This window comes from Patella vulgata, chromosome 4 (genome assembly GCF_932274485.2).
Source record: "Patella vulgata chromosome 4, xgPatVulg1.2, whole genome shotgun sequence".
Lineage (NCBI taxonomy): Eukaryota > Metazoa > Mollusca > Gastropoda > Patellidae > Patella > Patella vulgata.
In genome coordinates this window covers 74,189,718-74,214,257 of record NC_065882.2, presented here as the reverse complement: position 1 = coordinate 74,214,257, position 24,540 = coordinate 74,189,718, and the positions used below count along the sequence as shown (strand labels likewise).

At 38.4% G+C, this 24,540-nt stretch overlaps 1 protein-coding gene across 3 annotated transcripts in view; it reads right to left on the bottom strand.

Annotated features, from left to right (window-relative positions):
• Window positions 1-24,281, bottom strand: part of LOC126819784 (lachesin) — a 39,101-nt gene extending 14,820 nt beyond the window's left edge. The window contains exons 1-10 of one of the 3 annotated variants that reach the window (XM_050548019.2): window positions 23,511-24,274; window positions 16,678-16,787; window positions 15,168-15,378; window positions 14,108-14,211; window positions 13,246-13,462; window positions 12,889-13,047; window positions 12,183-12,311; window positions 10,311-10,364; window positions 8,833-9,120; window positions 7,195-8,002 (exon numbers count right to left, since the gene is read on the bottom strand). In XM_050548019.2, the coding sequence (XP_050403976.2) occupies window positions 7,989-8,002; window positions 8,833-9,120; window positions 10,311-10,364; window positions 12,183-12,311; window positions 12,889-13,047; window positions 13,246-13,462; window positions 14,108-14,211; window positions 15,168-15,378; window positions 16,678-16,787; window positions 23,511-23,601 (1,377 nt within the window). In that variant the 5' untranslated portion in view covers window positions 23,602-24,274 and the 3' untranslated portion in view covers window positions 7,195-7,988. Of the gene's footprint in view, window positions 1-7,194; window positions 8,003-8,832; window positions 9,121-10,310; window positions 10,365-12,182; window positions 12,312-12,888; window positions 13,048-13,245; window positions 13,463-14,107; window positions 14,212-15,167; window positions 15,379-16,677; window positions 16,788-23,510 lie in introns of those variants that run through there. The other 2 variants (XM_050548021.2, XM_056100651.1) reach the window with 2 other exon arrangements.
• Between the last annotated feature and the right edge of the window lie 259 nt (window positions 24,282-24,540).

Genomic DNA, 24,540 nt, shown 5'->3' with positions numbered 1-24,540 from the left:
ATAGGTAACTTCATTAAGGGGGGAGGAGGGGGGCTTGGACTCTGAACTTTATTATTAAACTTGAAAGGTATCTGATTTGTTTGGAAGAGGATGGGGCCCACACGTGATACCCGAATCGACTAGACTGTTAATAAACTGTTTTATTGAACTCGGTTGGTGTTTGCCTTGCTTAGACGAGGAGGGGGTAGCTCGATGCCCATTCTACAATAGGACACACCCTTGACACCTGAATACGCCTGCACTGGAAAAAACTGCTTTATCGAACTTGATAAAAATCATTACGAAATCAATTTGCTCACTTGGCGATATTGTTTACAAGTTACACACTTTGTATCATTTCTTCGTAGAAATCTTACGAATCAATCAATTAATGTCCTGGTATAAGAAATGTGAGCCGAGTTGCCGTAGGACGAATTGTGCCGATAGCAGTATTCCATAATCAGAGTGTGTTACTTCATCAGTGGTGTTTCAGACGAGTCCTTTATTGTTCTGGGACTAATTGGTTTTAACACCTTTACAGGATTGGTGATTTGGTTGAAACAAATGATGTTGTGATTACTTGGATGTATATTTTATTCAATTTCACAAATTAAATGAGATCCATAAGTGGTACATTTTATATCTATAAGTGTTCAATTATATATGACAAATTTTTGGGTCAAGAAAATTCATAAATTTTCGGAAAAAGAATCAACCTCGTGAATATTGAAATTATGGTAATATAAACAGTATGCATGCAAAGTTTGGTCGATTCTGGGAGTAGCTTTTTAACTTGAATTAAATTTTAATGTTTTAAGATGAAAGGCATGCTCTTATTATACCACCATTAAGAGACCATTTTCCCGCTACAGTAGTACCAGGTTCGTAGTACAATTTTCGTGTTACATTTATTTTAACATCTACTATCTTGTAGTTGTGACGTACAGTAAAATAGACTGAAATATGTTAAAAATGTATGTTATTCAAAGACACAAGGTTTCCAAACCACAGTGAAGATCGAACATCAGGGACTCTTTTGTTGTATGACTCAATAACCGTTGTACCAAATACTACCTCAAGTTTCTCGAATTGTCCTATATGTACTTCAAGGTGGAATGTGACATTCTTGATCATTAGGCAGTGAAAAATAAAATTTGAACTCTGTGTAATAATCAAAATGAACGGATCTGAATTTCCACTGTCAAACATTAGTAATTATATAATTGCAGGAGAGATTGATAAAATTTCTATTCCGATATATACAACGTTTGGAATCATAGGAAATATCTTATCGTTTATTGTTTTAGTGTCTTCAAGTCTAATCAAATCAACAACTTGTATGTATATGTTCGTCATTGCTGTTTTGGATACAACAATTCTCGTCATCAATGCTTTTTCTTTCGCCTCTGGTTTAAGAGGAAGCATAGACATCGTTTGCAAAATGGCTTCCTGCTTGTTTTATTTTGCTATACATTTTGTGACGCTTTTGATTGTTGTCATGACAGGAGAACGGTATCTCGTTGTTAAACATCCACTGAAAGCAACAGCGTGGATAACACGAACTCGTACCAAGAAGATCATCTGTGTCGTTGGGCTGTTTTCTTTCTTTTTAAACGTCCATCATGTGATTATCAGAAAGGTTGTGTGGGATGACAACACTGGCAAATTGAGCTGCTTGTATGAAGGAAAGATCAATGTTTTCTTCATGACCAAAATTTATCCTTGGATCGATTCGGTTGTGTATTGCTTTTTTCCTCTGACGTCCCTGTGTATTCTCAACATCTTAATCATAAAAAGTCTACGAAATTCCAAAAATAACTTGGATAAATACGAAACGGGTGGAGCGGTGAAACCCAAGCAACAAAGGCAAATTACCATGATGTTGATTCTGGTTTCTGTGGCGTTCCTGTTTTTTGCTGGACCAATAGGTACAATGCTTGTTCTCGCTCAATATTCTTGGTTTCCCAAAACGGCACAAGAATGGGGCGACTACTACTTAGTGCAATCAGTAGCGCGGAATTTGATGTACATAAATCATGCTATGAACTTTATTTTGTACGTGGTAAGCGGTCAGAAGTTTCGAGAGGAGTTGCGGCGATTATTTAGTAAATTGATGATTTTCAGACACCACAGTAACGCCAAGATTACACCCCGTCAACGACAGATCTACATTTGCCACGACAGTGTCCACCCCAACGGAGATGTGTGATAATAGCGTTTATCACCCAATAATACATTCTACAGTAGATATCGCTTGTGTGATAAATTTCATAATCTACTGCGATATCTCCTTGATTGGTCAGTTAAAAAGGAAGTACTTTTTTTGTATTTTCAAAGAACAGTTCATTTTTTATTAAAAGTAACTTCTTTTTTTATTAAAAATAAATTATTTATATTTAATTAACCTTGATGGAAACACTGGGTCAATATAAAGGACTTTGCAATGGTTGAATTGCTGTCAAAAAATGATTTATCACTACGCCCTAATGTAATCAGGTTCAGTAAAAGTAAAGTCTATAGCAAAGAATTATTTTTATGCATGTAAGAAAGAATTGGGTGATAAATAAAATCTCTTACTCGTCTTTTTTGATATCAAAAAATACTCGTAGGAGATTCTCTATATAATCCGTATAAACATTGAAACGTTTATCATTCAACAAGGGACAGTTAGGTATAAACGTGCGCTAGAAATGTTTGTTGACTTTGTAAACTGCTCTTCGTGTATGAGCGTATTTCTGGTGGACTATATTTCTTATTGTTCACTCTTTTTAAGAATGAATAGGGATTTATTACAGGCTAATTTAGTAATTAACCCTGTTAAAATGAAATGAAGACGGTCATACACCACGCAGTGTGCTATATTCCGGCAGCAGATCGACAAACCTGAAAATAAAGCTCACATAATGTTTTTTTGATGGATTATATATCTTTAATAAGTGTTGAGTCGAGGCTTAAAATGGACAATTATGCCCCGACAGTGACTCTAAGGTGTACTCATAATTTGATTTCCCAATGCCGGGGGATCTTTAGAGAGAGAGAGAGAAAGAAATGGGGGTTTAACGTCCACTCAACACAAACTAGGTCATTTCTGGACTAACACATGGTTCAATTTTATTTCAATAATTCGCTTGCGCGTGGGGGCTTTAGCAGTTGGAGGAAACCGGAGGACCTGGAGAAAAACCCCGAGGTTGGACGTGCGACCCTACTCCTTGCCACGCACAACCGGGGAATCGAAACTCCGCCAGTTGACTCAATGACAGACCGTGCTAACCATTCGGCCATCCAACCCCCTGGGATCTTCAGAATACTCTCGACAGAATACATGGGATATAGAGGAACGTTTGTAGCCAACACCGTAATCGAACCGGTGACAGTCAGGCCAGTGAACATATACATTTCCAGACTCTTTGACGCCAGAAAGACATTCAGACCTTTAAAGCACTAACATGACAAAGCCTCTGTGATTTGGAGAAACTTTCCTAGCCTACAACGGAATCGAACTTGGTTATTGAACCAGCTTCATACTCACCGAGCTTTCGTGGCCCCGACCATGTTTAGTGTCGTGTATGTGAAACACGCACATTTGCAACGCCAGAAAGACATGCCGAGCTTTACAGTACTTTACATTCATCTCTTTGATTTGAATTTCATATTATATTGAATTGTTTTGTTGGATGACAAACACCCTTCGTTGAAACCTTTAAGACTGTAGATAAAGTTAATCTTGAGATATAATCGATTGTGTATTCGACAGTTGACACAATAAGCCAAATTATAAAATTTCACTTATCTTTAGAGACCACAAAATTTAATAGTTGACCTCGGTACCCTTTATGATTGATTTTGGATAGAGATGGCGGGAGAAAAATTGTTTGATATTAACAGTAATATTCTTATACCCCTCATTTGGATGGTGGGTGGGGTGGGGGTATCGCATCATATCAGTATAGTGATATAATGGTCCGTTATACCCTTCATCTGATCCTGGATAGGGTGATATCCCCAGTTGTATATTGGATTGCTATACTCATATCTTTGATTTGGATGGGGTAAAGGTGTGTGTGTGTGTGTGGGGGGGGGGGGGGGTATCGCATCATATCAGTAGTGATATGATGGTCCATTATACCCTTCATCTGATCCTGGATATGGTTATATCCCCAGTTGTATATTGGATTGCTATACTCCTATCTTTGATTTGGAATGTATTTTATTGTATGCCTTATCTTCGTGTCTTTGTAGATGTCAAGGTGTAATGTTGATGTAAATAAACGATCATAGTTTCATTCCATTAGTCTTGTATTTATGATTTTAATGCGTTGCGTAATATAATGGATGCTTACATGCCATGTGTTAAGTGTGTTGACATTGTGTTGACATTCTATAAAAACCACCATAAACTCTCCGTATGAGAAAACATTATATTTTATTAGAGAGGGAGAAGGGTTTAACGTCCACTCGCCACAAACGAGGTAATTTCGGGACCTAGCATATGGTTCAATTTTATTTCAATAGTTCGCTTGCGCGTAGGGGTCTTTGTCAGTGTGTATGGGTGGGGGGGTCACGGTGGCTAAGTGGGTAAGACGCTGGCTCGCTAGCCTGGCGTTTGGGTGTTCGATACCTGCATTGGCCTAGAAAGTTCATCCAGATTTTCCGGCGTGGTTCCCCGCGTGGTTGTCAGTGATGCAGGACGGAGGGTCTAGTCGTTTGGGTGGGACGAAAAACCGAGGTCCCGTGTACACATTGGCGTGCACTTAAAAGATCCCTTCGATATAAGAGTACGTCGTAGTGCCGCTGTCCGGGTAAAATTTCCCGTCTTTTTTAGCCCAGTTCGGGAGCAGAAGGAAACCAGGCTGGAAAATCCGAAGGAACCGTCTTGGCCAACACCGCGATCGAACCTGGGACCTACTGGATAGTGAGCCAGCGCCATACTATACACGGCGCTACTGAGGCTCCAAAACACTCGAGATAGAAAACGATTTGAATGTTACATTTTTATATTCATGCATTTATATGTCATTTCTTGGAAGAATACCATGTTGTGCTTCAAACGCTTCCAATCATATTCGAATATCCAGCTCAAACCTATATTTTGTTGTATTTATTTCATTTCCCTTTACATTACGTGACCGTGTGTCCGCAATTGAAGAGAAAGTCACCTGTTTGTGTATATAAAATACTCAGATCTTTGAATTGATTACGATAAGTTGTGTCTTGGGATTTTCATTACAACGATTTGTGCTTTCCACTTGCAGAACCATGTGAAAATCATTGAACGTACCTGGGCATAGATACAATAAATATTTGACCTATCAATCTTTATCACATATTCCAACCTTCTTGGGTGCCAATTGATTCCTCCTTTCACTTGCTGTTTATGTCCATAACAACATTGATTGACGGAAGAAAATATATAGACCCTACAAAAACAAAACTTTCTTATATGAAAGAACAGTGCGCCACGAATTTCTGACCGATATTTCGAATATAAATTTCAGTGACAAGTTGTACTTTTTCTCCACCGGTTTTGATTGATAACACATAAATCTTATCTGTTTCAATAATTGAAAGGATGGGCGTGCATTCCGTAGATACATTTTCTAATATGACGAATTACAAACTCTCCAGGGATGTTAATGCTATATTCGTGCCTATATACACAACAATTGGAATTGTAGGGAATATCTTATCGTTTATTGTTCTAGTGTCTTCAAGTCTAATCAAATCAACAACTTGTATGTATATGATCGTAATTGCTGTCCTGGATACTTTCATTCTGATATTTGCAAGTGGCGTCTTCGTGGATTTACCTAACAAGGATGTGACAATTTGTAATTTGACCAGGTTTCTGTTTTACTTTTCAATACATTGTGTGGCGCTTTTAATTGTCGCGATGACATTCGAACGCTACATTGTTGTTAAATATCCACTTAAAGCAGCTGTTTGGGTCACCAAAACACGTACCAAAAGAATCATATTTGCTGTTGGTGTATTTTCATTCCTTATTAATATTCCAAATGGAACCTTGAGGAGCATCGCATATAATTCTGACGCGGGTAAACGGGGATGTCTGTATGAAGGTGAAGCAAATGTTTTCTTTTTTACCAAAATCTACCCTTGGATTGATGCGATTGTTTATTGTTACTTTCCAGTATCTTCTTTATTTATTTTGAATATCTTAATCATCAAGAATCTCAAGAGTTCAAAGGTGAATATTAATGAATCTACCAACAGACACAGTGCAAGTAACAAACAACAAAGACAGATTACTATTATGTTGATTTTGGTGTCTATTGCTTTTCTACTACTGACGGGTCCAGTGGGTGCCATGTTGGTTATTCAACGATATTTGTGGATACCTAAAACACCTGAGGAAATGGCCAGGTTCCATTTGATACATGCATTTGTTGATAATATGATGTTTACTAACCATGCTTTAAATTTTATCCTCTATGTTGTCAGTGGTCAGAAGTTTCGACAAGAGCTTAAGAGAATTGTTTGCAACAATATATTGTGTAGACGCCATTTTAAAAAGAGGACTGCGCGACGTGAAAGACAGGTCTATGTGAGCCAACTTGACGGCTTACATTCGGCAAGTGAATCAATCAGTAATCAGTAAAATATATATAACATAAGATGGTCAGTGTACTCGTAACATAAATCTATTTGATACGTCAAAGGCGCGTTACACAATCCAAATGATATTCAGTGAAAATGTTAAATTAACCCTTGAAAGTATTCTTTGAGGACTTTTAGAATGGGGCTTGTTTCGTCTGTACTAATATTTATGACTGTTGTCTGTCTGTTTGTTCAGGGTTGGCGGCTACACTAGGGCTGTCCCGAGGCTACAATTTGGTGTATGGGGGCAGCTCAGAACGGGTGTAACATGCCCTATGTGTCGGACTACGGCTTCCGGTTTCGGAGTTATACTACTTTCAACCCGTGCAGCTCCGGGTCATCCTCTAGTGTCACATATTTTGAGGCATTTCCCCGAGATTGGTTATAGCAGTCTCCGCCCAGAACACCCGGTATAACTTTGTAGGTTGGGTAGGGGTTATATGGTGGTTTTGTATTTGTATTTAGTGGTTTTACTGTGTTAACCGTGTGCTATGAATGTGGCTGTGTGTTTTCGACAAACAGTTGGAGAAGAACAGTAAGACGCTAAACCCCATTTCATTTTCGTTTCCGACAAACAATTCAAATTAGAACAGGACTCTCATTTAAAACGATTTATTATTTGATCTTAAACATGACTTTTATATCTATATTGTTTCCTGTCTTGTCCGAATAGATTAAACAATAAATAAATAGTAATAAAATTATTATAAATATATGTGAGTATATTAAGCTTGGCTTAAAGGGGGTGTTTGTGGCCAAGAAACATTTTCCGTCATCGTCTATTTATAATGTTCATATAATATAGTTCATGAATGGTTACAACTTTTAATAAAAGTTCAAATGAGCAAGAAATTATTTCTTGGCTCACCGGTCTTAATATTGGATAACTGAATGTTTCGTCCATGGTGAAACCTGAAGACATATAATCGTTGATGTGCAGCCGCACATACAGTAGGCGGGAATGACATTAACAGAAATACTTAGAACTTGAAGACTCTACGGTAGACTGAAATACAATCCATTAGTATCACTATTTGTATAAGTACCCGACAGGGCCGTAACTAGCTCAGAGCAACGAGTGGGGCCGGAAATGTTCACAGGAGTGCTGTGAAATTGACGGACAATATGATCGACAATTTTTTCACAGGGGTGGGGGCGAAACTTTTGCGGCCTGGTACGCGGAAGTTGCTGCTGGAAGGTATCATGGAAGCTTGCTCGTATCCATTCTGATGGTCTTTCGAATACAGAAAATTGTAGTAAGGTTTCCTGTCAGCTTCAAAATACGTTGATGATTTCCAATTTTACAAACATCACCACAATATTTTAAGTCAAGTTCATCACTGTTTGTTCATTTTTTTACATTATGTACACTTTTGTTCCCGTTTGCATGAAATCTAGTCTGTGGTTTCTGGAAGAAAAAAAGAAAAGAAAGCTTGAATTAAATTCAAACTGATATGAAGAATGTCATATGTTGGAACAATCTGATTAAAATACAGATCTATATTTCGTTTCGTTTTTTTTTATACTTTCGATGGCCTACACTACATGAAGATCTGACCGGTTGTAGCGATAGGTCGCGTCAGTGGTCATACGAGAGGCTTTTGACCCTATGACGTCAGTCATTTGATTAACCAATCAGCATTGATGTTACTAGTGGATTACCCAGAGTTCGTGTAAAACACGCCTAAAGCTCACCGTAACAGACCGTTTCATTGGCTAATCCCTCACACCATTCAGAACCCGTCAATGATAACAACTTTTCAAGATCCTAGTGTAGTGAAGACAAATAAAACGAAATTTTGAACTATAAAAACGAAACGAAATAGGATCTGTGTTTCAATCAGATTGATGTTGGAAAACGGGCGTATGCCATGGACTGAATAATGTAGGACAGCAGCGTTTCCGTCTGTTCTTAGTTGAATTCCAGTTGTTTTACGTTCAGCAACCAGACTAAACAAATCCCGATGATCTTTCTCGTTCAATCCAAGGATTTAGTCACTTACAATCAGCAAAAAACTGGACAAAACCCGAGGAACTTTCTCGGTCAATCCTTGGACTGAACCAAAGACCTCCTGATTAGTTACAGGCAATAAATTGTATTTACACATTAGTTGAATGGTACCCCCATGCTAACATTTTTGTTTTTACTGTTTGCGTTGTGCAGCTAAAACTAATTGATTTAATGTATTTTATTTTCGTTCCCTATCCTGGAAATTTGTTTTGACCTAACATACTCACCATAAAGATTAACAACTGAAACTTGACTACCATGATGATTAACTCCAACACATTCATAATCTCCATAGTTCTCATCCAGAACTGATCGTATTCTTAATTTAGAATGAAACGTAAATGAGTCCTTTATCGTATTAAACGCCTTATATTTATAACCGTCGTAAATTCTACTACTGTGCCTCTTCCAGTAAACGGAAGGTATAGGATCGCCAATTGCTAAACATTCCACATATACGTCATTTCCTTTTCTCTGTCCCACTTTCTCTTGAACCACATTTACCCGGGGTGCACCTGAAATAAAAACTGCTATAGATCACTAAAGATATCCTATTGACTTTAATGTTAATTCTCGTTGCTTAGACCGACTCTAACTTTTTCCCCAAGTTTTCGTTGGGTAAAACGCTTTCTGCCACAGACGGACACATGTGGCAAACTCTTGCCCAAAAGCATGTATGAGGTTCACCATGAAACACTTGAGATACACAAGCTGGAAGTAGAGAAAGGTAAACATGCAGTTTTCGGCCCTACACATCAACCTAACCAACCTCTCAACTTTTGTATCCTTCCGCCTCAAAATCATGAATATTCACTAAAGCCTGGCAGAAAATGTATTTTCAAACCCTTTTCTTCCATTCTACACCTAAAAGTCAACAAAAATCGCCATGCAAAAGGGGGAAAAGGGAAAGGGAGAAAAATACTAAAAATAACTTGTTTCGTGGGTGACGGCGTAGAAATATTTGGTGACGTAGAAATTTTTGGTGATCTGTGTCCAAACGAAAGTAAACAATAAAGATTTAGAGACATGGATATGGAGGTTAACGTCTAATGAAGAAACCCTTGCTTATTTCAGGCCTAACAAATGGTCAATTTCACCTAGCGCTTAGAAACCCGGAGAAAACCCATTGCAACTAAAATAGAAACGAGAGCGAGGGATAAAGATTAAGTAACAAAGAGCGCTCAGAATTAATTCAGTTATACTCACTATTACCTATGGAGGGGAGGGGAGGGGGCGTGATTAGACATTTTTTCTATTTTCCTAAATTAATAGTTATAAAACAATGTTTTCAAAGTTGAAGATATTAAAACATTTAAATATCTTGGAGAAACAAATGTCAATAGAATTCCCATAGCATCGTTAAAGGTGGACAATCCGACCTACTCAAAACAGGAATACTGTTACTACATTATGGCAACAAACTGTGTCCAGTCTCTTTTAATGATATTAAATACACTATAGTAAGTCATCTACAAACTTATGAAAACCCCAACACTTCTCAAATAAAACGTTTGAAATATGTAGGCTACCAAATTAACGTTTGTTTAAAGTAAGGAACATTAATAAAGGATAAACAATCGACATTCGTCAAACTTATTGCTAGTACGAATTATTCTGCCTTGAATAAACTTATTGCCACTCTTAGCCTGACCCACTCCGCCCTTCTTCATGTTCTCCGTAATCTCAGATGTATAAGATGTCTTACCGGGACCACTGGGTACAAAGGGTGTTGTTGGTGGTGGGATCGTTGTTGCTTTAGCTGAAACAAGAGATATATGAAGTTAAAGAAGGTGTTCATTCTGTTCTTCATTTAGTATTCCGGGGCGGATCTAGGAATTTTGAAAAGGGGGGTGGGGCGCCGCAAAATGAGGGCACTGACCGCGGAGGCTCCCAAAGAAAATTATACGTCATTTCCTGCATCTGTAGCCATTCCAAGAGCTATTTGGCTGATATTTTCGTCTAAGTAAACGTTCGGAAATCGTTGAAAAAGAGCCTTAAAATCGAGCAAAACAGCCAGTTGAACACGCGACTCTAAAATTGTCAAGGCGAGCGAGGCATTATGATGGGAAAAAAGACGAATCTATTCCCTAGCCACTTCACTATTTTAACAAGATGCTATCATTGATGTCTGTCTATAGTCACTCTATAGGATTAGGGCACCGTCAGCTAAACAACAAGAATTCGTTTGAAAGTGGAAGCATTAATTAGACCAGACTGGTGTGTTTGAATCGATGGTTTGAGTCATTTAATATCCCTGCAACGGGTTGGGAACGGACATATTTGGGTCTGAGAAAAGGCACTTTCAGCAGTAAAAAGGGGCACTGTCGAAAATTAAGGGGGGGGGGGCGCCCCCCCCCCCCTTTGATCCGCCTCTGGTATTATCGGACTTCTTTTTCTTATTGTGTTTGTTTCTTCGTGATCGTAGCAAGTCTACAGCATGAATCGTTTTACAACTTTATTGCTAAGCTGTAATGGCTTTGACGGTTCCTCATTCTCAATAATAATGGCTGCTAGGAATTTCTGAATGAGCTCTGATCCAACTCGCTCTACACCCTAATTTCTGTAGGTCTTCGATAACCTTGACGGTAATTTCCATTCCAAATAAGGAATAAACCTCTTTATTTCACACGACTAAAGGAGGAGACATTACCTTATTTGGTCTACCAACCATAGGTCAATTCATAGCCAGAATTTGATGGATATCTTGACAATGGTTATGATTTTACCAAAATATCACGGTTTTTTATGTATAACTATATATTCACGTTCATTAAATACGTGTGATTTGACTCTATAGACAGAGTGAAGCAACAATTTTGCAAAGAACCAAAATTGTCTCAAGGACCAAAGTGTTACATTCATACGAGCAATGTATACAAACAAAGACGTCCATTAAAATCAAATGTTACGAAATCTCTCAAGCCCTTCGTTCAGACGCCGCCGTCACTGTTGACTAATAAAATCAATATGTATAAAGATAATGGAATGTAATGGAATTTAATATCAGATTGAAACATAATACGTCGGTCGATAGAAAATCTTTACGTGTTCAATGTTTGCGAGGAGCATTCTGACTTTCTGCAAACTCAAATTTCAATAGACAGGGATTTTGTTTAAATCTTAATGTCGTATGTGGTAATATTGGGTGAGTATCTTAGGGGTATAGGGTAGTATTGGGTATATCGTTCTGAACGTAAATACATACTTTGTCCACATGGCTTTTTTATTGATTTTTTATTGTTCATCGGGATTTTCCGGCGTGGTTCCCCCCTTGTCAGTGATGCAGGGCGGAGGTCCTGACAAGGACAAATGTCTAGTCGCTCGGATGGGACGAAAAACCGAGGCCCGTGTATACATTGGCGTGCAAGTAAAAGATCCCTTGGCAGTTTGAAATCGATATAAGAGTAGGCCATAGTGCCGCTGTCCGGGCAAAATTTCCTTCATAGCACACTGTATGGCGTATGCCATCTTCATTAGCCCAGTAGTATAGGAGCAGATTAGTAGCACGTTAAACCCCATTTCGTTTCATTTCGATTTTTTATTCTAACCCATCTTTATATAATTAAACAAGACTAACCATTAACTTCAAGTTTAATTTTCCCTCTTGATAATGGTTTTACTCCATTTTTTCCTGTACAATAATAATCGCCAGCATCTTCTGTCGTCACATCCGTTATTGGTAGAGTCATACCTTTGTGCCTTAAAACTGTAATATTGTGTCATGGTTAAAGTACAGTCTATAGCCATATGCCCATATTTATCAAATTTAGGTCATAAACATTTCTTTAAAGTGCGATTCTTAACAATCCGGTGAAATTCGGTTGCAACTGAACATTATTATATCCTACGCGATCGATGTTTATTTCCTTTCAAGAAGGGCGCATTTCCTTCGATTTCCGAATAAGGCCAATCCCACTACTATCAGAATATTGGGTGATTTGGACAAAGGTCGAATAATATTTTAAGCATTCGAGCAATGGAACAAAATTGTATTGGCTCGTTCAGGCGGCGTTATTGGTAATCTAAACTGTTTTTGCAGAATTTAACATTTTGGAGCAAGGGCCCCAAAATGAACAATACCCCCAGGGTTGAGTTTTTCTTCTGTTTACAATTAGAAGGCTTTAGTGACAAGGTAAATTAAACTGATTTTATGAATTCGGTAAAAACACAAAATTAAATCAAGAATCAAAACAGACGGAGTTCACTAGTGCAGTGATGGGTCGACACCCAAATAGATCTAAGCAGTATTGTATACTCGACATTTATTTTGCTTTTTAAGTTACCTTCTTTCTTCTTCTTGCCGTCTCGTATGACACGTCGATACCAGGTAACCTTTGGTTCTGGAAAACCTTGGAATAAACATTGTAATTCCACTGTTTCTCCTTCCTCTGCAGTTTTCTTTCCAGTTGGTAGATTTAAAAACGGTGATGACACCGATGGCCCTGATAAGAAGAAATAAAAAGAAATATTATTAAAAAAATATCTTAGATGATGGTCATTAATTTAGTGGATTCATTCTGGTGACATTTCTAAACGTTTCATATGCATGTTGTCTGAATAATCCTTATACTTTGAATAAGGTGGGAGGCAGTGGGAGCATACCACCAAAGGGCATTAAGTGGTTATTATTATATTCTCACCTGCATTTTTTAATAAAACAGATCTGGAGATAACAGGGTCGGAATTTACAAGACATGTGTAGCGGCCAAAGTGTTCTTCTCGCACGCCTTTAATCCGCAGACTCCATTCTTCACGTGCTGTGTGGATAACTCTGAAACTTCTGTCGCCGTTCATGACTTTCTTCCTCAGACTGATTACTTGCCCTTGTTGATCTAACCACGCAACCTGATAATTATCCTTAAATAAATGACTGTATTTAACCAGGGCATTTTATAGATCGATGTGTCAAAACAGACACTGACTTTTAATCATGACAAAAAAAAATCCTAAAAAGTGAATTTAAGGTTCCTATTCATTTTCTTAAATAGGCGTATTTTACGTCCGCTTTCACCTAGATGATATAGTATTTTTATCATCAGAAGCAGTTATGATTTATTGTTAGACATTTGTGTGTGGGTGTATTTTGTGGGATAGAAATTGGCCAGGGCTACCATATGGTACAATTGTATTTTAATAACTCTCCCGTCACATGGTCTTTAGCTGTGAGGGTACCGGGGCATCCGGAGAAACCCCATGACACTGGGCAGGCGATTATACAAACTTAGGAAGTCGGAGTAGAACAGTATGACGTTAAGCCCCATTTCATTTCACAAACCACGCCACAAATATCATGATGTAAAGCGCACGACCATACGACTTACTTGTGTAGTTTGTATTCTAAGTACTGACTTAGTTAACTGAGAAACGATCCGTGCAAAAACATCTTAATTTAATTAAAATAATTTGGAAAGAAGTATGGACACTGGGATTTTGGGTAAAAAAAAAGAAAAAAAAAGAAGTAAATAAATAATCCATCTTTAAGAACAATTTAAAATATCTAACCTTATGTTTTTTAAGGTGATTAACTTTACAAGGTAATATAATTGTTCCTCCGATGGACGATGTTATATCTCCTGGAGCTGATAGAAAGTGAGTATTTTCATCACCTGGTAAGAACAAAGTATGATAGATAATTAAATAAACAGTCAGATAAGGTTCCTTGATGAAAAGCGATTCGGTTTAATGGATATCTGCGGTACCTCTAGAGCTAATTAATGCAGCTCACCGTGGTTCCGCCGCTTTCCGCTTTTACAACCCGACAAGTGGGTAAGTCGCATGTATTCTCTATACCAGGGTCTGACAGTTTAACCCCTTCCTAACATAGGCATGCACGTAAGAATGTAATATATATTTCGAACTTCTTTTAAAGTCGGGAATTATGTTTGTAAAAATACTTAAAAAAGGATTAAAAAAAACCCAGATATTTTTCAGTGTCTAAAAATAGTTAATTATGTGTATAGGGCTTTATTTTAGTCCTAAGAAACTATCTGGCCTGTTTATCAGGCTATTTAATGTAAAATAGGAGCCTGATTTTTCGGAGACCCAGTGAAAAACGCCTTTAGAGGGATTTTCTGTTTTGAGTAAAATTTGGTGTGTATAGGGTATATATCTATTTCTAAATTTTTAGTTCCACAGATAGAGATAACTGTTTATAGTGCCATTTATTATTCCAAATGGAGGGGGGGGGGCTAAGTGGATAAAACGCTGGTTCTCTAGCCTGGAAGTCAGGTATTCGATCCCTGCGTTGATCGAGAAATTTCATTGGGATTTCCGACGTGGTTTACCCCTTGTCAGTGAGAAAAACAGAGGTCCTCTGAATACATTGGCGTGCACGTTACAGACCCCTTGGAAGTTGGAATTCGATAAAAGAGTAGGCGATAGTGCCGCTGCGTTGGGAAAATTTCCCTCATTGCGCGCTTTATGGCGTATGCCCGTCTTCATTAGCCCAGTCGGGGTAGAACAGTAGGACGTTAAACCCCGTTTCATTTCATTTGAATAAGTAGAATGTTACTTTACGTTTAGGAAGGAATTTTAAATTACAAAATTGACATTTTCTATTTACCTGGTATAATAAGTGATATGGTCATTGCATAATTCCCAGGACCTGTAACTCTACATTCATAATCCCCAGCATCCGCCACTTCCAGTTTCCTTATTGTTAAAGACCACGTGGCACTACTGAGCACGTTGCGGATACGATATTTAGAGCTTTGTGTGAATTTATTTGTACCAATTGATATTGGAAATGGATCTGATAATTTTCTCCACACAACCTAAAATTAAATTGCAATTTAACAGTTTAAACAAAATTTGAATTAAGCCATTGTAGGTCTTATTTAAGACAAATACGTATGGTGTACAAATCAAAACCCATGCCAAACATATATAGTCCGGGACTCTATGGGCGAAACAAAAACTCTAAACTGCAGGTGGGGCGCAGGGTGGTGGAAGAGCGGGCGATGACTTCTACATGAGATCAAAAGGGGTGGAATGCTCAGTCATATTGATAAACTTAGTTGTTTTTACTTTGAAAGACAAAGACTTATGGGGTCAAATCAAACCTACAAACCAAATGTAGCCCGGGAATCAATGGGTGAAAAAGAAACTTTAAACTGCAGCTGCGACCGGGGGAGTGAAAGAGCTGGCGATGACTTCTTCACGAGATCGAATGGGTGGAATTCTAACTCATATAGATAGACTTTTACTTTTAAAGACAAAGACTTATGGGGTACAAATCAACCCCGCAAAATACATCCGGGGCTCTATTTGTGAAACAGAAACTCTAAACTAATACAAATCAAACCTCCAAAGTACATATAGTCCGGGAATCGGTTGGTGAAACAGAAACTATAAACTTCAAATGGGACCGGGCGGTGATATCGACATGAAATCGAACGGGGTGGAATTCTTAGTATATAGATCCAAACTAAGGCTGGTATAACACCTAATTAATAGAACGAACTAGTGTCTTGCACTAAATTTAGGGTCAGTCTTTTGGGAATTCAGTCCGTCTCCATCAGACTGATTGGTTTAGAAAAATAATACGTTAAACTCCATTTCATTTCATTCATTCATTCATTCATTCATTCATATACTTGGAACCACAGAGATTGTTGAATTGCTTACATTTTCATATAAACACCGGGTACTTTTTTCCCATATTGTGAGTCCACTGACCCTTGCCGTCTTTAGTCGAATTGGTCCATATGACTTTGGCTACTGTATATATAAAGAAAGGAGCTAAAGGGCGATTCAGTGAGTAGGGCACCGGCTCACAAACCAGAGGCAAGGGGTCGAAGAAGTTCCCCATGTCTGTGGTGCAAGACGGAGAGCTTGACTAGGTACATTGTCTAGTCGTTCGGATGTGACGAGAACCCGAGGTCGTAAAAGAATAATCGACAGTTAGAATCCAATTGCTATCTGGTAAAATTACCTCATAGTACACTGTATAGTGTATACCCATCTCCATTAGCACGATTGGTGTTGGAAAGTAGGACGTTAAACCCCATTTCATTTGATTCATTTATTTATATCCACATCGAATTTTTACAAAAAGAAATACTTAAACTTACCGTTCTCCCACCTGTATTGGTCACCTTACATTTTAAAACAGCATCTCCACCAAGATTATATTTAGCATCTAATGATTGGATATGAAACTTGGGAATGTGAACGCCAGTAACTGAAAATCAAAACAGATATATATGGCAAAAAACAAACTTCAATTTAAATTTCCGTACTTAGATTTGAATGAATGCCGAATGCGATGTCTACCGAAATCGAGGTGTTTTAATTCTTCGGAAAAGAAAAACACCAGTAATTGTGAATGAAAACAGGTGTACATAGCAAAAAAAAAACCACATTAATTTCCATACTTTTATAAAAGATCTAAGTCAATGACGAATGCGATGGCCGAAATTCAGTTGTTATTTTACTTCAGAAATGTGTTCAGACTAGACATGAAATGACATGAAATGGAGTTTAAAGTCCTACTGTTCTGCTCCGAATTGGGCTAATGAAGCCGGACATACGTCATACAGTATGCTATGAGGGAAATTTTGCCCGGCCAGCGGCACTACGGTCTACTCTTATATCGAATTCCAACTATCAATGGATCTTTTACGTGCACGCCAATGTGTACACGGGACTTTGGTTTTTCGTCCCATCCGAACGACTGTTGAATCCGTTGACTAGCGATCATTCGTGGTTATTCCATTAAATGCATTAAAGATGGGTTCCCAGAAAAGTATTTATCGGGTTGGTATTTCCAATAAAAGTATTTCAATTTTGGTATATATGGAAAGTAGAGATATCCAATCTTACTAGAAAAATACTGGATTCCCCGAAAAACATTCATGGAGCGTATACAGGACAAAAATGCAAGGGTTCCCCTAATCAACAGCCCGACGATTATGAACTTTTTCACGCGTGATGTCAAAGGTCACAAGCGAACATTGAGCGCTTGATGTAGTACAAGTTGATAAACTTTATGAAGAGTTAGACGTACAATACTTTCTGAGATAAAAATGACGGAAAAAGACGCGGGTAGTGGATTTATTTAGGATTCGATATTTGTAATAAATAGTAAGCGATTAAAGACAACATCGTCTTATGTATGCAATGAATTCTCCTCTGACTCCCAAGACGTGACGTAAACATGGCCTGGTTTGATCGAATTTTAATAGCAGGGCAATTACAATGTTTGAGAAGGATTTGAAGCATAATTATGACAAATTAATCAGTTTGAATATGTTTTTAGTCCATATATACCATTAAATCACCCAGTTTGTACGCGGGAACCCATCTTTAAAACAATGATAACGCCAGGCACTGTGGTGTGTCGAGTAATATGTTCCCAAAGATTAAATTCAAAACCATGTGGTCCCAATGATACACAAACGTCAAGCTGAGGATACGATGTGGTAAGAACAATGCGCAGAATAGGAAGTTCGGTTATTATCGAAGCGGGAGCCACGGTGGCTCTGTGGGTATGGTGCTGGATAGATCATTAACCATGACGTCCATATATCAAGTTGTTAGTAGTGCAGGAAAAAGGGGCGGTTCTTCAAGAAAAATCCGTCTAGTTGCTGGGATGGGACCAAAAACCGGGGTCTCATGTATACCTTTCATAGTGCACTGCATAAGGTCTGTCCGTTTTGATTAGGTCGGTTTCAGCAGAAGCATAAGACGTTAACCCGGTTTGTGTAGAAAAATTGGACGTTAAACCCCATATCATTTCATTTCATTTACATAAAATTGGATATGTATTACGTGAAAAAGCCGTATTAATATTAAACTGTTTTTGTTGGAATTCTTAAGATAATTTGATATCTCTATAAAAATAATGCGCACTATGTTCGTCATTAACAAAATGTCATTGTTATATAATTATTGACATTTCAACACGCAGCATGCACAGAAATCATATCGATAAACATGCCCGCAGCAGATGACAGCACGTGGGTGGTTCGCAATAGATTTCACATCTCCTTCGGTGCGTTTAAAATCAAATTAAACAAATTAAATTGATTGTTTCAATGGCATTTAGTAATTGAAATGGAATATACAGGTCACAATTCTACTAGGCTTCTCTCGTCATCATCATTGCTTGATAATAACTAGAGAAGCCTAGTCGAAACGTCGCTCAGTAATAAGCAGTAATTGTTATTCCATTGATAATGACTAGAGAAGCCTAGTCGAAACCTCGCTCAGTAACAAGCAGTAATTGTATTCCATAGAATTGTGACCTCAATATAAATGAAATGGAGTTGTGATTAAATGCCTACGTTTCTTCGCTAACTGGGCTAATGAAGACTTGCATATATCAATCAGTTTGTTATCAGGGACATTTTACTATGACAGCCGAGTATCCGCCTATACTTCGTCAAAAGTAGTTATTTCACGGCGGTCCATGGACGCGCCTCCCTTCGTTGAAAGGTCTAGGGTACCCCCTTCCCCAAGAGAGAAATGGGGTTTAACGTCCGCTCGACACAAACTAGGTCATTTCGGGACTAACACATGGATCAATTTTATTTCATAAATTCGCTTGCGCGTAGGTGCCTTTAGCAGCGGGAGGAAACCGGAGGACCCGGAGAAAACCCATGAGGGTGGACAGGCGATTCAATGACAGACCTTATGATACCGCGCGTACGTTCTAACCATTCGGCCATCCAACCCCACAGCCCTTCCACTAGCTGCGTGATTGCGATTGTACATGTTGGTATCAGTATTTCGTCTCATCCGAAGGATTAGACGCTGTTCCCTGCTATACCGCCACGCACGAAAATCCAGAGGAACTTCCTCGGCCAGCACCGGGGATCCCCCTTTAGTGAGTATGCGTACCCTACCTAAATCAGTCAAGTATTCGCTGTACATGATTGGTTGTAATTATATCAACCAATAGAGAGAGGTTTAATTACACTTTCGGGGTTAATAACAATCACGCCTTGTACATGAAAAACGTGGGAGTCTGTTTCAAATGTGCACGCGACCTTCATCGACAAGATAAATATGACTTGTCAATAAATTGCTAGTGTTTTATTTCCGTGTTGAAGTGGAAATAGATACTATAAAACCAAAAACTTTGAAGTTGAAGAAACAATAACTCCACAATGTTGTGAAAATATACAAACTTGAGTGCTCATGTTTTGCTAATTGGTACGATTTCGATCTTTCTTGAACACAAAATACGAAACTATGCACCACAAATCCATACAATGATGGAAATGAATCCCATAAAATAGTGAACTAAGCACGTTTTGTTTGGTTATTAAGGACGACCATCGATTAGTACCATAAAATGTATTTGTTGATGAAATCTAATGGTAATTGAGTTTACAGTGTCATTTTTGTTCTTCAAGATCAACTTTAAGATATCGATCGACAACATCATTTTTTCCGACGTGGTTTCCTCTTGTCAGTGATGCAGGACGGAGGGTCTGACAAGGACAGCTGTCTAGTCCTTCGGATGAGACGAAAAACCGAGGTCCCGTGTAAACATTGGAATGCACGTAAAAGATCCCTTGGCAGTTGGAATTCGATATAAGAGTAGGCGATAATGCCGCTGCCCGGGCAAAATTTTCCTCATAGCACACTGTATGGCGTATGCCCGTCTTCATTAGCCCAGTATAGGAGCAGAACAGTAGGACGTTAAACCCCATTTCATTTCATTTCATTTCATTACAACATCATTTCAGCCTGAATGGTTCCGGTGGACACGTGGTCTTAACCGCCATGTGCAGGATGTTAGGTCTGGCACCAATTGAATTGGTTCCAACTTTGTTTACCTAATTCTCGTGGTTTCATTTCTTTACCAAAGAGGCTGACACGTCCAGGGGCGTACCGCCTGGGGGGGGGGGGGGGCTACGCCAGCAAAAACTCATCCCGCTCAGATTTAGAAAATCAAATTGTCCCGCGTGGTTCTCCCTTGTCAGTGATTCAGGACGGAGGGCCTGACAAGGACAGCTGTCTAGTCCTTCGGATGAGACGAAAAACCGAGGTCCCGTGTAAACATTGGAATGCACGTAAAAGATCCCTTGGCAGTTGGAATTCGATATAAGAGCAGGCGATAGTGCCGCTGCCCGGGCAAAATTTTCCTCATAGCACACTGTATGGCGTATGCCCGTCTTCATTAGCCCAGTATAGGAGCAGAACAGTAGGACGTTAAACCCCATTTCATTTCATTTCATTGCATTACAACATCATTTCAGCCTGAATGGTTCCGGTGGCCACGTGGTCTTAACCGCCATGCGCAGGAAGTTAGGTCTGGCACCAATTGAATTGGTTCCAACTTTGTTTAACCTAATTCTCGTGGTTTCATTTCTTTACCAAAGAGGCTGACACGTCCAGGGGCGTAACGCCTGGGGGGGGGGGGGCTACGCTAGCAAAAACACAGCCCGCTCAGCATTAGAAAATCAAATCGGCCCACCATGTCAATAAAACGCCACCCCCTCTAGAAGCAAACTAAGGAAAATTTGCCCGCATAATCTCAAAATTCGTATTTCCAAAATAAAGTACAAAAAGACAGACAGTGATCATCATTATTTACATGTGATGTAAGATATTCACTTTCTACTTATATGTACTGGGCAATGTAGCTACGGTACGCTGGAGTTTCCCCGTGAGCACGGAGTAACTTCACCTAATACTTGACAATACGATCTTTTATAACAACCCTCATGGAATATCGCCCCAATTCACCATGACATAAGGCAATGGATGAATTCTTAGGCAGAAAGAAAGAAAACTAGGTTTGATTAACGACAGTTTGAACCTTGCCAATCGTCGCTATCACCAGGTCTGTCGGCGCAGATCGTCTTGCGAGCTACCTTCTTGCAGTTTCAGTAAATATAGATAGAAATTATATATTGGCATGTAAAAGTCAAGGATACCAAAAGTCTGATACTGGCGATCTTGTTCAGGACAATCACATCAGTGAGGTCCTTTTCTAAGTAGAGAATTTGCAAATCCTCCAATCGGCCCTGCTTCATCACAGATCACAGGACTGATTTTACTAGCTTGAACTTAGAAAAGGAACGTTCATAGGGATAGTATATAATGATTAATAATTAGAAAATCAGATAGACGGTGGGGAAAAAATAGGAACATATTCCTTCCCCTTGGTGTCAGAAATCTGTAAAAAAAATGTCCCAGTGTTCGTAAGTTCAGAGAGGTCCTTGGTAACGTGACACCGGAAAGCACGTAATTCACTGGCCATAGAGTCAATGTCAGGACGGATCTCTTCTGGGATCATTTTGTGTATTTTCTCAATATCAGAATGAAGGAATTTCTCAGTATAGGGTTGATTTATATAATTTATCAGCGGTTGAACCACTTCTTCAGCAGTGTACCCTATGTTAGTCGCGAAATGACAGACTTTCTATCAGAGCCCGCCTTTCCCATCTTTGATTGGATCACCCAGAAAATGATATCGGTAACTATATATTTGGGGGCGTGGTTTCCCCTTATCAGGGATAACGTATATTCGCTCACATGGAACGAAATACTGAGGTGCCGTGTACACATTCATGTGCACGTAAAAGAACCCTTGGCAGTTGGAATTCAATATAAGAATCTGTCGTAATGCCGCTGTAGGGCAAAACTTCCCTCATAGCACATATGCCCGTCTTCATTAGCCCAGTCGGTGCAGAACAGTAGGGCGTTAAACCCCATTTCATTTCATATAATCGAGGTTATTAATGAAATAAATATAATATGTTTCAGTGGTTTGTATACATTACCAGGCATGCGTGTATATCATATGTTTTAGATGTTTTATTGCGTCTAAAGAAAATATACACGGATGTAGAAAAAAACAGTGGCGCCAAAGAATTCTGCCTAATATGTTTTCCAGGAATAAATAAATACACGTGGTACTACGCTCTATTATATGTATATGATAGATGTGCCAGTGATATAGAGGGCATGTGGATGCAGGCTATTCTACGACAGGAGAAAACCATGCCGTTCACTATAGTCCCCGACCGGTAAAAACAAAGACACGACATTAATATATATATATATATATATATATATATATTTGGCAGAGAAAATTCAAACTGAATATGCAATTATATTTTCCGTACTGACAAAGTAATTTGTAGACTGTTTAGATTCAATGCACCAGTTTAATTTCATTTCATTTAAACAAAAAACAAAAAACTAGCCGTCCCAGATATATTTCACCAAATCCACAGTGCAAATCAAAATGCGTTATATTAGGGGAACCACGATGGCTCGCTGATCTGGCTAGGTACCGTGTTCGATCCCTATGTTGACCGACAAAGTTCATCGGAATTTTACGGCGTGTTTCGACCTTGTCAATGGTGCAGGACAGAGGGCCCAACAAGGGGCAAAGATAGTCGTTCGGTGGGACGGAAAACCGAGATCCCGTGTACACATTGGCGTGCACGTAAAAGATCCATTGACAATGAGATGTCGATATAAGAAGAGTAGGCCGTAGTGCCGTTGTCCAGGTAAACTGTCCAGGTAAACTGTCCCTTATACATGTAGCACACTATGGCGGATGCCCGTCTTCATTAGCCCAGTCGGTGTAGAACAGTCGGACGTTAAACCCAATTTCTTTTCCAATTGAGTTTCTTAACCCGCAGTGTATGATTAATCGACCATTTCCGAACATATCAATAATGTAACCTGAAACTTTGAGATAAGCTATTAAACGGGCCTTTAATTTATATGTTTAAACTCATTTTCATCAAATGGTACTCTGTAAAATCGGATATGACAGTGAAATGGTATGAAAAAATACGACATTGCTGATATTTTGAAAATTATCACGATAAAGAAAAAAATTACGAAGATTCTAAGACGTTCGTGGTGGGGTGTTTTTTTAAACCTAAACATGTTTGAACTGCTCTATGAAGATGAAAACAAAATGCTAACAAACCTTGTCCAATGAAACATAAAAATCCGATCATTCCCGTAATCAATCTAACGACTTCTTTCAGGTGTGTATCTGTCGCTGCCATTTTAGCCATTTTGTTTTTGATTTTAGTCCAGATGGATGTATTCTGGTTCTGTGTTCTAATAAATTTCCCACTGAGATTATCTGTCTGGGTTAATCTCTAGATTAAGATAATCTAATATTTGTGTTCTATAATAACCGTGATATATCTGAGATGGCGGTCCAAAGTATTCAGATTTTATCAAATGTTGATTTAAGATGGTTAGTCTCAAACAATTCTCGTGATTTACACAAAAGGTCTTTTCTCGATAGTTTTAGAACATAATTTCTTGTGAAATTTTTTTTTTACCTCAAACTTTTTACGTACTCTTAATTAATGCTTATTTTTTTCTGCAACATAAATCCACATCAGAATTCACAAAACTTTAGAACATAGTTTCTGACAAAAATAATCTCTAATTGTTGACGTTCTCTTATTTAATACTTCTGTAACATAGATCCACATTCACTGTAATCACAAAACTTTAAAACCATAAATGTTTGTTTTTTGCTTCTATTAAGTATAGTTAACCGACAAATGTTCTGCGCTGTAAGTTTTATCCACACCTTCTAAAGAAGTAATAGAGTACCGCAAAACTTTTCTACATAATATCAGAAGTTGCGATCTCTTTGCAGTAAGTTGTAATAAGTCAAGACGAGTATGATATATATATATCTACTTATATACTGTTTCTTTACTCTGTAATTAAACACAGCGGAACCTGAATTCCTGAAGTTAAGTAGAACGGAAGCTGGTGGTCTATATTATATATGTAAATAAGTCAGTATATTATCTATAACTCATAGACGTTTAATTAACACCCTTACGCTATGGAACTATAGGCATGTTTTTAATTAACGGTCGCGGCATATACAACCTTTGATTCCAGATAAATGAATTATACCGTTATGGCATTCATTATCAGAAAACTAATTAACTCGTACAATTAACTTAACACCTAAAAACAACGAA